This window comes from Mastigoproctus giganteus, chromosome 1 (assembly GCF_048544385.1).
Source record: "Mastigoproctus giganteus isolate SK-2022 chromosome 1, ASM4854438v1, whole genome shotgun sequence".
NCBI classification, from domain to species: domain Eukaryota; kingdom Metazoa; phylum Arthropoda; class Arachnida; order Uropygi; family Thelyphonidae; genus Mastigoproctus; species Mastigoproctus giganteus.
In genome coordinates, this window is record NC_143575.1 from 74995444 (window position 1) to 75012848 (window position 17405).

At 36.5% G+C, this 17405-nt stretch overlaps 1 protein-coding gene across 1 annotated transcript in view; it reads right to left on the reverse strand.

Moving 5' to 3' along the window:
• LOC150090896 (sorting nexin-25-like) overlaps positions 1–17405 on the reverse strand; it is a 325882-nt gene that overhangs the window by 58189 nt on the left and 250288 nt on the right. The window contains exons 19-20 of the mRNA XM_090376672.1: positions 11857–11925; positions 7181–7321 (exon numbers count right to left, since the gene is read on the reverse strand). Coding sequence (XP_090232798.1) covers positions 7181–7321; positions 11857–11925 — 210 coding nt within the window. The remainder of the gene's footprint in view (positions 1–7180; positions 7322–11856; positions 11926–17405) is intronic.

The following is a 17405-nucleotide window of genomic DNA, read 5'->3' on the forward strand; positions in this document are numbered from 1 at the left end:
ATTGCCCATTCCATTACTGACTGTCTTCCATTACCAAGTGTCCATCCTTGCAGACCATCTGCATCCCTTCATAGTCATCATGCACCCATAGAGCCATGGTGAATAGAACATGGTCGAAGAGCATTCCACAGACCATGGAATGACCTCCCCGTTCACCAGACATGAATGCTGTGGAAAGGTCCATTCGAGCTTTGGATCCTCCACCCAGGAATGTGACGGAATTATGGGAAGCTGTGCAGTAAGCATGGATGGAAATACCTGAATGCTTTCGTGAACTAGTGGCCTCAATGCCTCACCGTGTGACTGCCCTTATCCGGGGTGAAAGGTGGGCCTACCCATTACTAGGTAGGTATCCCATGATTTCTGTACACACGGTGTAATACAAGTATAATGCAATCATTTACACTTGTGTTTAAAACTGTATTATATAACAGTGTTTACAAATAATAGTATCCAAAAATGTCTTTTTTTTTTAATGAAACCCCAAACACAAGAGGTATTTGAATCTATACTACTTAGTACCGTGCATGGGTTCCTCTAACCCATGTACGTTGTTACACCCAACGTACATGGGTGTAAGGATGTTGACTGGTTGCAGCACACGTTTGGATTGCTTTGGAAGAATTATAGAAGCAAATTCAGAAGAACAGTGTATCTTTAGCAAAGGCATGCAGCAGAAAAAGAATTCTCTGGGGCTGAGAGTGGAGAGACTCTGTTAGAGATGAGTCATTAATTGACCTAACTGCCCTCTTTTGAATGAAAGCTAGATGCCTGAGAGAGGTTTTGCGGCACAGCCCGAGATGTGGGAACAATATTCCATGGTAAGGCAGATCTGTGATTTGTAAAGGGTGAACAGCTGTTGGGAAGCAAAGTAATGCCGAGAGCGAAAAAGAAAACCCGCTTTTTTTTTTTGGTGCAGAGGAAGCAATATTTGTAATGTGCTTATGCCAAGAGAGCTTAGGAGTCAGGATAATCCCCAACAGAGATATATCATCTTGCATAGAAATCGGTGTCATCGAAGATAAGCACTGAAGCAGAAGAATCCTTTTTTGTGAGATATAAGACAGGACTGAGTTTTAGGATTGAAATCAACTAAATTATCTTTGCCCCACTGGAGAATCACCTGGAGATCAGCAATTAAGGAATTGGTAGTAGATATTTGACAAATTTAAGCTGTTTGAGCAGAACAAGGTTTTGCAAACTGAAAGGAAGAATGCAATGTGCTATCATCAGCAAAAATATGGATAGGATTTCTGTCAATAGAAGTTCATCAATATATAACAGGAAGAAAGTGGGAAAAAGAATTGAACCTTGGGGAACACCAGCATTAGTGGAGGACTTAGAAGACAGAGAATCATCTACCATCACAAGTAGTGAGTGATCAGAGAGAAAACTGGATACCCAGTTACAAAAAAACAGTTGGCAAACCATAAGATGGAAGCTTATTTAGAAGACACTTATGCCAAACATGATCAAAAGCCTTTGAAATGTCAAGAGCAACTGCTTGAATTTTACCAGACTTTTCCATTATATTTGACTATAGATGGGTAACATAACACAGAATATCACCAGAGGATTAACACTGATGGAATCCATACTGGTTGTCATTGACTAGATGGAAGGTTTGTAGATAGTTTAAGAGATGATCGTTAATTGATTTCTCCATTACTTTAGAAAGAGTAAAAGTAATTAAGGTATTAAAGCAGGATTAGTGAAGTAGAGCAGGATTTCAAAGGTTTTTTAGTATATTGTAAAGTTTATTTTAATAAGTTAAAATGCCATAATAGTTTGATTTATTTTTTTATATTATAAATATAATTTTTTGAAAATTTGTTTTATTAATAATTAGTAAATTTCATAACGGTTATTACAAGATCTGCCTCGAACACTTCGTCAGAGGGTACCATGACTCATACGGAAATAGCCGCTGGCTATTTCCAGGTGAGTCATGATTTTATCCTTTGCAGAACCTGTTGTATTCCAAGGTGGACCTAGTGGATAATCCTAGCTCACTTGGAGATTCTTTTCTTTGTCACCGTTGTAAGGAGTTCACCGATCTTAAGTTACAATTTGGTGCATTACTAGAACAATTTGAGTCATTGAAAAAAACGGGTGCTTGCCCTTGAGAATAATGTAACTGGGAGCTCGTCAGGGACTCAAGACTCTAGCAACTTACCAAGTGATGCACTCCCGATTCGGGCCCCAGAACACAATAACCAGGTGCAAACTACTCTGGTTCAAAAGGACTTAATTCTATTAGGAGACTCCACTGTCAGGGAAATGGGAAATATTTTTTGTAATAAGGACAGGTGGACTAGATCCAGGGTATGTCTGCTGGGAGAAACTATTAATGATGTCACCAACAGGCTGCCAGATTTTAAGGGGGAAAAAGAGAATATTATTATTCATGTGGGGACTAATGACATTAAGCATACACAATCTGATGATTTGTTAGACAAATATAGGACCATGCTGAAGAAATGTCGCGAGTTAGGTCACAATGTCTATGTGTCTGAACTTCTGCCCAGGCATGATAGGAGGGATTATATGCTGAAAGCCTTGTGGATTAACTCAAGACCTGAAGGACTCTGCAAGGGTTTTGGGGAGAAATTTCTATCATCTTGGCCCGCACTTGTAGGTAGAAGTAATCTGTTTTGTAGAGATGGGATACACTTAAACAAAGGGGGTGGAAAAGTTTTTTCCAGTATTATTGAGGACACCCTAAAGGTTTGGGGAATCTGCTAGTCTGGAAGGGGGGACAAGGGTAATATAGATACGTGTTTATCTGATAGTATTGGTCAAATTAACTCTTGCACACACCTGAAGAGTATTTGTTACCACAAGAGAACATAGCAGCAAGATGTTCTGAGGGCAGAAGCGTTTCAAATGAGCAGGCAGCAAATGCCAGGGAAGCAAATTTAAATAACTTTAAGTAAGGGGTGTGTCAGAATAGTTAACTATACAAGAACACTAAGTCTTAATTGTTTATATCTTAATTCTGACAATAATGTCAGAAGTATTGTCAATAAAATGGGTAAATTCAAACTGCTGGTTAAGACAAGTAAAGCTGAAATAATAGGGCTTACAGAAACATGGTGTCACCCAGAGATAAGGGATGATGAGTTTCAGTACAGTATGTATAATGTATTTAGGAAGGACAGGGAAGAAAGAAGGGGTGGCGGGGTCATGCTTCTTATCAAAAGTAGCCTGAGCACGGCAAAAGCTTTCCTGGATTCAGTTGCTTCGCTAGCTAGTATAGAATCGGTATGGCTTGAAACAGTTGAAAGCAAAGATATAATGACAGTGGGAGAAATCTATAGGCCAGGTGATTGTGAAGATTATAATGAGAGCCTCTACATGCAAATGGAATGGGCAACTAAGCACATCTTATTATGGGTGATTTCAATTTGCCTCTAACTGATTGGAGCAAATGGGAAGGAAACTCCACATGGGGGACAAAATTTTTAAATCAACTAGATGATTGCTATTTGTATCAACATGTCAGGGAAAAGAATACTCTAGACCTCATCATCACCCATGAACCAGATGACATAATAGGGCTGATAGTACAGGAACCAGTAGCAGGAAGTGATCATGGAGTTCTATGGTGGACGTTGAAGAGAGAGGTAGTAGTAGTTAAAGGCAAAGGAATGGGTTATAATTTCAGGAAAGGAAATTACGATGCCTTAAGGTACTACATGGCCTCTATTAACTGGCTAGATATCTCACAGAGAGTGAATACAATTGAATTATGGTATACCTTTAAAACATTAATCACAGAAGCCTTGAATTTAATTTAACCTTGAATGCAAAATGGTAGCAAAGGAAGTAAGCAAACCCTTAGCCATAAATATGAGAGCTTCCTTGGACGCAAGGGAGATACCCATGGACTGGAGATGTGCAAATGTGACCCCAATTCACAAAGGAGGATCAAAGGGCAACACAAGTAATTATAGGCCTGTTAGTTTAACTTCTGTTCCAGGGAAATTAATGGACGAACTGGTTAAACAAGCACTGCAGGATCATCTAAACAAGACTTCAGTTATAGCTCAGACACAGCATGGGTTTGTTAAGGGGAAGTCTTGTCTGACCAATTTGACTTGTTACTATGATGTGGTCACAAAGGAACTGGGTGCAGGGAATAACTTTGATATAATATATTTGGATCTTAGAAAGGCTTTTGATACTGTTGCACATGGAAGACTGCTGCACAAATTGGAGCAGTGTGGCAACAGAGGCAAACTGCTACTATGGATAAAGGGATCGTTGAGTGGAAGAAGACAGAGAGTGGTAATCAATGGACACTGCTCTTTGTGGATTAATGTTATTAGTGGATTCCCTCAGGATTCAGTGTCGGGTCCATTGTTGTTTTCTGTATTTATAAATGATATTGATGATGGTATATCAGGCTTAATGTCCAAGTTTACAGACGATACGAAAGTTGGCAGGGTTGTTAAGGACACTAATGACAGTACCCTGCTGCAACAGGATCTAGAAAAGTTGAGCAGATGGGCTGAGGTGGCAAATGAAGTTTAACATTGACAAATGTAAAGTAGTGCATATGGGAAGCAGTAACCCCAGAGTAACGTATCAACTGTGTGGCACTACACTGACAGTGGTAGAGAGTGAAAAGGACCTGGGGGTAATTGTGAAGGCAGATATGAAGTTTTCTGAGCAGTGCAGATGGTCTGCAGGAGTAGCTCATGGTGTCTTGTCAATGATATACAGAAAGCTTTCTAGTGGGATAAGGAGGTGATTATCCCCTTGTATAAAGCAATGGTCAGGCCACACCTTGACCATTGCCTTATACAAGGTACTGCATATGGGAAGCAGTAACCCCAGAGTAACGTATCAACTGTGTGGCACTACACTGACAGTGGTAGAGAGTGAAAAGGACCTGGGGGTAATTGTGAAGGCAGATATGAAGTTTTTTGAGCAGTGCAGATGGTCTGCAAGAGTAGCTCATGGTGTCTTGTCAATGATATACAGAAATTTTTCTAGTAGAGATAAGGAGGTGATTATCCCCTTGTATAAGGCAATGGTCAGGCTACACCTAGAGTACTGTAAACAGGTCTGGAGGACTTTTTAAGAAGGATATAGAGTAGTTGGAACGAGCCCAGAGAAGGGCAACAAGATTAGTGAATGGAACAAAGAGTTGCTCTTACGAAGAAAGGCTTAAGTTTTGCAGATTACAGTGTCTGGAGACTAGGCACCTGTGAGGTGATCTGATTGAGGTGTATAAAGTCTTGAATGGTTTGAGCATGCTCAATGCTGATGGGATTCTCCCTCTTGCCCAGATTAATCACCTGAGGGGATATAAATTTAAATTGTGGAAAGCAGTTGTAGGATAAATGTGCAGAACTTTGCCTTTAGCCAGAGTGTGGTTGATTCCTGGAACAGACTTCCATCTGTCGTTGTAGAAGTTGACAGTTTAAATAAATTCAAGGCAGAACTAGAGAAACATTTGGAGTGATTGGATGGGTGAAATGGGAAGGTTGTTTTTTTTTTTTTTTGGCTGATGCTGTATAAGCTTGCTTTCTTCTATTATATGCCTCTACTAATGTTAATGCTAATTCATGGTGTATTCAGTAGTAAGAAAAGGTGGGGCCATGCTAAATGAAGTAATGAAATTTTTGGATATGGTGGATACATGGTAAGAATATATCCAGCTCCTTGACATAAATAATGTGGCCTCGACAATGCCCCCCATATACACACTACTCAGACTCCCTCCAGTCACTATCTGGCTGTTGTTGTTGTTATTTGGTTTTTAGGAGCATTAGCAACTAAGGCCATATTGCTCTGGGGATATGCGTTGGTCATTCCCTGACCTTTCCGCATCCTCCGTATTTGGTGGTCACGGGCTCGAACCCTGGTCTGATCAAGAAACGTGTGCTACGCGCTGCTGCTCCTGCCCACCTGGCTACGGAGGTGCCGCACTATCTGGAAGAGTAGAGGGTGAGATTATACACGAGCTGATCTGGAAGCCTAGAGAGTTACCAATAGGTTCAGTCTGGTGTACTAACTAGCAGCCAGCCTGTGAAAACAGTTTTAGACTGTACTCTAGAAATGTAAGGAAGACTGGATCTTGCTATGATGTCCATCGTAACACCAAAAGACATCAATCATACTGCATCGTGGAAGAGATGTGGGAGGGTTTACCGGAGCTTTGCTGAGGAGACTAAACATGGGTTCCACCACTTCAACCCTCCAATAAGCAAAAGTGGTATTGCACCGGTTGATGAGAGTCATCTATCACCTAATATTGTCTGGTAACACAGAGGGGTAGCATTCCTTCATGTGGTGCAAGTGTCACTCCTCGACACCTGCTTAAGTTGGTTCGCACCTGAGTGATCACCCACAATATGCTAGGTGCCATATTTCAGGACTTGCAGATGGGGTTACACCCAAGAATATTATTTTTAAATGCAGTTGATGGATGGCAGTACATCTGTACAGTTTCAACAGAATCTCTACATATACAGACCTAATTTGATACTCTCTTGAAAGAACCTTCAAATGATATATAAAGGGTGTTTCATAACATGTGGGCTCTACCTTCAGGGTTAAATTAGGGCCTGAAAGCAATGTAAAATAAAAAAAAAGTTTACATATATATGTGTCCAATTCAGAATGGTTACTGAGTTTTCAGTCGTAAAAATATAATAATAAGAATATAAAATATTCTTATATATAATTAATAATAAGGCACATATCTACTAAAACATTTATTCATACTGGGTACACAGTTTAGCCACTTTTTAAAATGCCTATATCTACAGTGTTAAACAGTTCAGAATCAGAAACACGTTTACAAACTTTTTCATTGTTTTTGGATCCTGAATCGACACTAAGTATAGCTCGCAGTAATGAAACACCCCGTATACATTCATACTGATTTCATCCCTTGTGAAAAAATGTACACATATGTGCATACTTGTTTAATTAGGCACTAAAATCTATTTTTTGAAAAATGTTGACTTACCCTTCACAAAATCCATCTCTAATTTATAATGTTGCATCTAGGGGGGGGGGGAAGGTGTTGCTAATCACTGCAATTTACAAGAATGCATTAATGATGGTTATTGAGGGATGTCTGTATATCATGGACACCTATATAACTTTGTCCAAGTTTTACGTATAAATTACAATCTACTTTGAAATTTCATTTTTTACATACCTGTTAATTGTTTTTCCATATGCAATTTGCACAAAAATAATGAGTGTTCTTCTAAGCCAATTGACAACACCTTTCAATTCAAATATCTCCCCAATTAGTGAATATAAAGGTTCAGCTATTGAATCTTTCTTATCTTCTTTGCTGCAAATGCATCAAAGTTAAATATAAAAAGTCTTTTTAAAAGTTATATATATATATATATATACTGTATATCTTAGATTTGCAAAGGGCATTAGGTGATTAACTTTAAAACATAATTAAAATAGATAGTTTTTCAATGTGAAAAACTAATAGTATTAGTAAGGCCAAATGATGCAAGGAAGCACTTTTCTGTAGCAGCCAAAAAAATAAATAAAACAGACTATTCATACTATCCCTAACATAATCATCAAATTCCACTTTAAACTTAGCCAGATTCATTGCCTCAGCCACATTGGTCACGTTGAGAAGGAACTTATTCCAGTATTTGAAAACATGCTGCCCACAGGTAAACTTCATGAGATAGTCTTTATCATTCCCTGAAATTTTATATTTGCTCCTTTCCCCAGTTTCTGTCTCACCTATGAGGTAGAACAGACTTTCCTCATTGATTTTTTCCAACCCTTTCAGCACCTTATGCACCTAAATTGGATCTCTTAGATGTCTGGTTGTCAAACTTTGTAGTCTGCACCTTCTAAGTTGTTCATATGTGAACTGATTTGTACTTAATCACTAATCTGGTTGCCTTTCTTTGAGCCTTCTCAAGAAGTTCTGTTTTTTTTTTTTTTTTTTTTTTTTGTTTAGGTGCAGTTTCCAAACCTGAATACAATACTCCAAATGTGGCTTAACTATCATCTTGTATAAAAAGATAATGACATCCTTTACCCTATCCTATGAGGAAAGGTCCTATAAATCATGAGCAGGCTACCATATGCCTTCCAACTGCCCAGGAAGGCCCCTTTACACTGCATGGAAAATTTCATTTCAGATTGACGAAAGGAAAGTCTCTTTTATCTTGAACCATTTTTAGTTCCTCTTTCGCTGGTTTATATGTGACTCCAAGATTCATTCCTCAGATTCATAACCTTACATTTAGAAGCATTAAACTTTAGTTGGCATTTGTTTGATCATATATACAACCGATTAAAGTCTTTGCAAAAGTAACATGGCCTGACTCAAATTATTACCATCCTTCCCACCTCCAAATCATGCAAAACTATGACAGCTTCCTCTGGATACTCAATCAATATCATTTATGAAAATTGGAAATAGGAAGGGACTAACTTGTTACAGTGATCCAGCCTGAAGACCAACATTTATGGCAATCTTCTATTTTCTATCTTTTAGCTCAGCCTGTGATCCAGAAGAGGATCTTGCCAGTATCTAGCTTTGATTTCTTCCAGTTTTCATAGTGGCCTTTCATGAAGGATTTATTAAAACTTTTCTAATGTCTATATATATATATATCAAAATTGTCATATGCCAGTCTTGATATATGTCAAAATTGTTAATTGCATCCGACTGTTTAATGTAATTGTAATTTATCAGATTTGTCAAGCAAGACCTGCCTTAATGAATCCATGCTGGGATCTATTTAAGATACCACACTTGTTGAGATGGCCCTTAACCATAGATTCCATGATCTTCCCTACCATTGAAGTCGAACTCACTGGCCTGTAGTTACTCAACTTTTCTTTGGCACTACACTTGTAAATTTGGGAGACATAAGTACTTCCCCAGTTCAAGTGAACTTCACATCTAATGGCACTCTCATTAACATTCCCAATAGTTTGATACATTCACATGCAGCCTTTTTAATTATAACTGCACATATTTCATCTTCCCCGGGTTGTTATTTGGTGTTTAGGAGCACATTAGCAACTAAGGCCATATTGCTCTGGGGGATATGTGGTGGTCATTCCCTGACCTTTCCGCATCCTCCGTATTTGGTTGTCACAAGCTTGAACTCCAGTCTAACCAAGAAGCGTGTGCAATGTACTGCTGCTCCTGCCCACCTGGCTACGGAGGTGCCCTTCCCCCTGGGGCTTTGCCCTCCTCTAATCAACAGTAGCTTTTTTTTTACAGATGATTCTCTGAGATTATCATATCACTTAATTTAGAGAAATCTGACTCCCTAACATTTCCCAGAGAGTCAAGCTTGCTTTCAATGGTAAATATCGTTGAGAAGCATCTGTTCAATTCATCTGCCATTTCTATTGGGCTTTCTATGGTCCTTTCATTGTAATAAATTAAAGGACTTATTTGATTTAATCCCTTCTTTATTGTATTCACATGAGACCAACTCCTCATCCTTGTTCTTCACTCTCTTTGCTAGTGCTTTCTCATAATTTGTTTTCCTGTTTTATCCAATCAGTGGTTTTGCTACATACTTTCTTAAAGTGCTCAACAAAAATCTGAATCATGTAACTGTTTATAACTGTCCTGTGTGTGTGTTTCATTTACTCAATTAAACTCTTAACCCAAACTGTCATCAATTTTGGCATCATATGTTTATGAAATTTCACTCCTGGTACTAATTTGTGGCTTTGAGGATAAATCCCTCAAATATTTCTCATAGCATATTTGTATCCAAGAGCATATATTACTGCTTCTCCAGTTAATTGAGCCCAAGAAATATCTCTTTCCATTATGATCCTTTCTCTTGAAATTGAAGCCCTCACATTTATCTTTAAGACCACACAGGTTTCTTTAGATACAAACCATTTTAGGATATTGAAGTCACTGCCTGTTTTTGTTTCCCCAACTGTCATGTTTTTTGGTACAGTTAGGCTCCTATAGTGAGAACAAATCTAGGATATTAGAGTCCCCTTGTGCTCTCTTGGCCATGCTAGAATAAGTATCAATCATGTTCAAAAAAAAAAAAAAAACTGTGCCATATGTGTATTACCATTCCACACATTCTATTATAGACTAGAATGTGTGTATTACCATTCCACACATTCTAGTCTATAATAGGTATGCCGAAGTTTCCAAAATGAGAAAGTTGTACCTAAAGAGATTTTTGTCAATATTCCACAGTCAATAGTGTAACACCACTATCACCTTCCCTTTATTAATGTAAGCCATTTCACACAAATCTGATTCAACAATTGCATTATCTTGATCAGATTCAAGAAACATTCTTGACATCTTGGACAGTTTTTGTTAAGAAGCATTACCCCCATACTGCCTTTGTTCCTCCCTATCTCTCCTGAACACAATATTACTGAAACACAATTCTTCATCTCATATTTTTGAGTGGCAACATGTCTTAGTAAATCCAACTACATCAACATTAGCTGACTTGATCAAAAGCTCAAAATAATTTAATCTCTTTACATACTCCTGGAATTACTATATTGAAAAGTTAAGTTCTGTGCTTTATTGCTTTTGACTACCCTGATACCCCCCCCCCCCCATTAATTATTTAAAATATAAAAGTGTTTTTCCACGTGATCTTAGATTTCTGGTGGATTTTGTTTCTATAACAGTTTCCCTCTCAGTGTTCATGGTAACAATTATACAAGTACTTTCTGAGAGGATGCAAGTGTAATTTTGTCCCATGCTGTTGACTTGATTTGATTGCGCTGACTTTCCTAACCCTCTTGTTTCCTTGAAGGCATTTGAAAAAATCCTTGCACCTCCTGTGTTCAAGTGAATATCATCTCTACAAAATATATTCTGTCTATCAAGTAAGGCAAGCCACGCCAAGAAAAATTTCCCTCTATAACCCTTGCAAGTACCTCAAGTCTCAATCCATCGTCATGTCTGGGCAGAATTGCAGACAGAGCATTTTGTTATATTTATCTTTAAGCTTTAAGTTGTTAATCTCCACATATATCATACACTCACTCATACCATTATGAGCTGATAAACTATTTGTTATATCATAAATTTTTGCACAAGGTAAACATACTCTAGTTCTATGTCTCTTATCTTTCTTACAGAATATGTTCCTTGTCTCCACTATAATTGAATCACCAACTGAGACTACTTCGTGCAGAACCAAAACTATTCTATACCAGTTGATCCATTTCTGGAGAGGATTTAGAAAGTATGTCACCGACATAGAATCAGACACTTGAATCTCAGATTGAATTTGCTTTAAGGCATCAACTTGCTTCTTCAGAAATCCAATCATGCCTAGCAGTATGCTGAACTTTGAATTCAGTTAGTCACATTCCCCACATCTTGCATAAAGAAATGACTCTCCACCAGTTAACAGAAGCTCAGCACACATGCAACAATGAGTGCAAGCAAAAAAAAAAAGGCCATAACTCAGAAAGGGGAATCATTACTGGCAATTGATGACATTGTTTGATGTATTATGACTAACAGGGATTAATTGAGCTTAGGTATTCTAGGCAAATCCATAATCTCTTATAAATAAAATTTAAAATTACAAAATATCTAGCTATAAATTCAAGAGGGCAATGGTTAATTTTTGGAAAATGTTATGGTTGTTTTTTTTTTTTTTTTTTCGAAAATTCTGCTTAAACTATGTTAATATTTCATCTTTTCATAATGGATTGCAGTAATTATTGTAATGTGCTTTTAAAGTTTTAATAAAACATTAAGAACTTTGATACATGCTGTGTTTCTCTCCTTAAAAGGAAAAGCTATTATTTGGTGATGTGATATTGGCAAGGTGTAAGATTTTTTGTCAAAATAAAAAAAAAAAAAAAAACACAACTTACTTGTCCATTTCATCCAAAAATCTTAGTTCATCATCATCATTTCTATCAGTTTGCCCAATAGGTGGTACACTAAAAAAATAATAATAAAAAAAATGAGTAGTTATTGTATTTTCTAAACTACATAAAATCTATGCATAACAATTAACCTCTATAATACAATTTAAATTAATTCTGACATCAAAATTCATTTTCTTTCCATTAAAATTTTTACATAACATTTGTTCAAATTAACTATCAAGACCATCTACAGAAAATTTTATATCTCCATTTATGAATAAAATGAATTTTTCTGTTTCTACTCTCCGAGATAGTAACACAGTGTTGGAGTGGTTTACAAGATAGAAAGAGTACAAGAATATTACTGTACAGTAAGACCCCCATATCTGCGGGGGATACGCTCCAAGATTTACCAAGATTGTATTAACTGGGACATTTCAAGACTCCAAATAAAAAAAAAAAGAAAAGAAAAAAAAAAGAGACCAAATGTTTAGTTTGTATTAGTGTGTAGCATCAATTGTTGTGTTCTGCACTGAGAAAGGACAAATTTTGTTTCATTATTTGTCAGGGATGTCAGAATTTTTTTTTTTTTTTGTTTAGAAATCGCGAAAATGATGGGCAAATGCAAGAGTTGTGCTTTCAATTAAACAAAAACTTGAAATTATTCAAAAGTTTCAAAACGGTGCATCCGTTAAATCTCTAAAGAACCCTTATAATGTTGATGACCAAACAGTACATGACACTGTAGAAAATAAAGGGAAGCTATTTGATTTAAAATCGACATTGTAAAAAATAAAGGGAAGCATCGTATTGGACACGTGAGTGGTATGTGTTAAGTTTTTTTATTTTTTCCACGGTTAATGGCGGGTAACTGAATCAGTGGATACCGAATCAGCGGATACAGTTTGTTTGTTTGTTTGTTATTTAGGAGCATTAGCAACTAAGGCCATATTGCTCCAGGGATATGCGGTGGTCATTCCCTGACCTTTCCGCATCTTCCGTATTTGGTAGTCACGGGCTCGAACCCCAGTCTAATCAAGAAGCGTGTGCTACGCACTGCTGCTCCTGCCCACCTGGCTACGGAGGCGCCACCAGCGGATACGGGGGCACAACTGTATTTTATGGTTTTGCACAAGGTAAACATATTTGAAAATGTGGCAGGTTTAACTTGCATGATGCCCATTTGGCTAGAGTTATGTATGTGCAAGTGGTTATGCAATATACTTATCCACAAACAATCCAGTTTAATTCCACCGGTATGTTTATTTATATTTTTAAAAGAAACAGAAGTACTGAATGAGATAACAAAAAACATATTTTTTGTCACTATTTACGAAGGCACAAAATACAAAATTTATTTTCAGAAGAAATGCTATACATCTGACCTATGGTTTAAGTTTACATCAAAAGAAATCACAGTAATCTGATCTCAAAACTGTTATTCTTTTAATAAAGTTTTGAGACTGAAGAGAATGAATTTGTAACAAATCTCATAACAACCAGTGGATGAAAAAATAAATGCTTTATCAAGTAAATCTCTCCTCTAAGTGATTATACGAGGTTATTGAATGCAAGAAATTCAACTGAGGTCATTAATTAAGGGCTAAAGAATTTTTAACCCAGCAGTGGTTGCACTACACCTAACAGATTTAGTGCAAAAAAAAAAATTCTGTGCAAAATTTTTTCGTTCAAGGTTAATAGCTTTTACTATCTTCCTAAATATAAACACAGTTTTAACAGAGTAGTTTTCAAAGTAAAATTTTATGGTTTTTGCATGCTAATCATGTGAAAGCACCTGTCAGACCTAACAAAACCATATTTTACAATTTTTTTTTGTTCAGTGGTTTGGAGTGACATTCTCATGAATGTCACTCCAAACCATGTTTCAAGTGCTGTGAATGGATATCACACCAAAAAAGATTAAAAAAAATAAGAGTGCAAACTGTAAGCTAACAAATTTATATGGACTGCATATAAATACTATAGTAACAGTTCACTAGGTTGCAAGGAATTTGTAGTTTGATTTTGATTATGTGTCTTTTCTGTCAATAATATTTTGGCAGTATCAAAACTACAGCCATTTGCACAAGTTACATAATTTCTTGGTTGTCTGGTTTTCGATATCTTGTTTGTCATTAGTGGATCTAGAAGCTTTCTGAAGAAAATAAATTCATGGTTTACTTCCATGTTTCATAGGCCTGACATCTCTGTAGCCAACAATTATTTTTGGTCACATTGGGCATTTTAATTTTTATTTTTCTAAATTAGTTTTTCAACAGTATTATCTTCTTTCTTTCACCATTATGGTTCCTGCACTTCTAATGTAATGCAGAGCTGAAATCAGTGATTCTTCACATTATGTAAGATTTTAGCCAGTCTCTCCTGGGGCTTCTAAATTTATTTGTTTAGTTTTTTATATATTTTTGATTTTGCCCCTTTACATCTGAATTCTATTATTTCTTGGTTACTTAGTTACTTGACCATATTTTTCACTTTTACTTTAATATTTTTTATATTTTAGTAACGTAGGTCTCTGCTAATGACTCTGATGAGTACAATGAACAACTATACAGAGAAATAGAATGGGCCAGTAAATCAGAATGTCTTATAATGGGGGATTTTAACTTCCCAGATTTTGGCTGGAACTTGTGGATTGGTCACTCGCACACTAGCAAGGCTTTTGTGGATTTACTGGATGATTGTTTTCTATGGCAGCATGTTCAAGAGGCAACCAGAGGGAGTAATACTCTTGATCTGATTATCAGCATGGTTCTTCATGCATTAAGAATCTGCAGATAAAGGAACCACTAGGTGGCAATGATCACAGTGTGCTGACATGGGATTTACTCAGAGATGTAACTACCATCAGGGGTAAAGGGAAGGGTTTTTGCTTTCGTAAAGGCGACTACAGTGGTCTCAGAGCAGTTTTGAAATTTTATACGTTGGGACCAACCAATGATGTTACCAACAGCAAATTCTAAATGGGAAGTATTCAAGGAAGTAATCTTGGAAGCTACTAGGCTTTCTGTCCCATCTAAGAAATACTGTATAAGGTTTAGACCTAAATGGATGTCAGATGAACTAAGCATGGGATACATATAAATTATCAGTGACACAGAAGACTATGGCAGATATAAACTAGTCCGTAATCAAGTGACAAAGGAGGTTTGGCAAGTGAAGGCAGATTATGAGAAATCTTTGGCAAAGGATGCAAAGAAAAACAGCAAAGACTTCTTTACTTATGTAAACTCTAGAAGGAAGGGAATGAAACAGATTGGCCCATTCGATATCAATGGTTCAATTGTTAATGATCTTGCTGAGGTAGCTGACAAAAATGTCAGCTACCTCAGCAAAATCGACAATGGCTATAAACTGTAGAATGGCACGCACTTCAACCCACAACAGCTAACGGTATTTGGGAGATAAGCTTGTATACAGTGACATAGAAAATCCAGCCAGGGTGCATTTAATTTGGCACCCTTTGTGATTTTTTCCCCATCCCTTTCTGATGTGGCAGGCTGTGTAGGGATTATCTCCACTAGCAATTTTACAGGAATAATATTTCCAACAAACACCCTGCTTTAGTCCCATTCCATTTTCAAGCATTATTAGTCCATTGGGGTGAAAATTACCATAGTGAAATTAAATAATTACAGCAGACTCTTGATTTACTGGGATCGGATTAACCAGGAAACTTAAAGATTCCAAAAAAAAAAAAAAAAAAACCCCAACCAAAAATCATAAAATTCAAATAATAACTCAAAGAGGTATAAACAGATGTTTTGCAAGTCGTAAATAAGCAGCGTTATATGTTATCACTGGGAGATTAATGTGCCTATTATCTCGCAACCCATGCCGCTCAAAAAAAAAAGGAAAAAAAAGAAAAAAAAAAAAAAGAAAAGGACAGATCAAATGTTATTTAGTTTGTGTTTTAGTGTGTCATGTCGATTGTTGTGTTCTGTCTCACCGCAAAAGAACAAATTTTGTCTTGTTATTTATGACAGGGATGTTGGATTTTTTTTTTATAGTAACTCGCAAAAATGATGGGCAAACACAAGAGTTGTGCTTTCAATCAAACAAAAACTTGAAATTGTTTAAAAGTTTGAAAACAGTGCATCTGTTAAATCTCTAAGGAACCATTATAATGTTGGTGACCAAACCATATGCGGTATTGTAAAAAATAAGGGGAAGCATCGAATTGGACATACGAGTTGTGCGTGATAAGTTTTTTTATCTATCGCCATACTGTTTACGTAAGTCACTGAACATATGTGCTTTAGTAAAATGTGAGCTCGCGTGGGGTGATGATAGTAAGTTTTCGTCCCCCGTGAAGTTCTTTTCAGAATATTTAATTTTGACTGTTATCATGATGCCGACTAAGAGAATAACTGACAGCAGTACTAGTAAATCTATCAAGAAAAGGAAAGCGATTGAGTTGGATCAGAAAATTAAAATAATAAGGCCAAACAAGTATCATGTAGAATTTAGATTTGTTGGTGGCAATGGTGAACACAATAAAGGTGAGACAGAATACGAGAAGCAGTGAAGGGACTGGCACCAATGAAGACAACTATAATAACCAAGGCTACGAAATACATAGTTTTTACAGTACAATAACATGCATTTTTTTCTTACTTTTTTTTTTTTTTTTCCCTTATGTGCCATTCTGGCTACTTCACTGCTGTCCCCAGATAAAGTTTTTAATTGAACTAATTAAAAATATATAACTATTTTTCTTCATTCTTCTGAGGATATTACGTGGTTTTTGTAATATTGGCATATCAGGGATATAGTAGCAATATTTTATTAGTCATTCCCGAGTTACGTAAAACTCGACTTACGTGAGAAGTCCTGGAATGTATCTCTTACGTATATCGGAGACACTGTATTTTTAGATTAACTAGGAAATCGATTATCCGGGAATTTTTTTTTTACCATCTATCCCAGAAAATCGAGAGTCTACTGCATTTCTATAAATTCTATTCTATCTACAAAATTGAAACTCTCAATATACATAAACAGAAGTGTTTTCTTTAATGTCCCAACTTTACATTTCAGAAAAATCTATTAACGCACAAACAGCAAAAATGTACATTCAAGTATGCACTTTCTAATTATTCCCGAGAAAAACAATCAGGTGTTGACCTTGATTACAGAATGTGTCAGTGAATTTGTTTGAATTTCCTGTATGTGTGCTACGCCGCTGGCTAAAGCAAATTAGGTTACAAGGAGCAGTGACATGGAAGGCCCCATCACCCAAACAAGCGTGATACAGGGGAAAAAAATAATCAAAAGAATTGCAACTAACAGTTTTTTGAAACACAAAAAGGTCGTACTTCCTTTCTTCAATGTGTATTGCGTCTACTAACACAAAATCAATGAAATTCAACTATTGGAAACCACACTGGAAATGGAAAAACCTGGTGTAAAACTGATAACACTGCAATATACATTTAATAAAAGAAAAGTTTGCTTTATTGTAATTGTTTTTAGGGAACAATATCGGTACGGCATGTTTTCTATATGTATCTTTTTTTTCTTCTAACGAAATT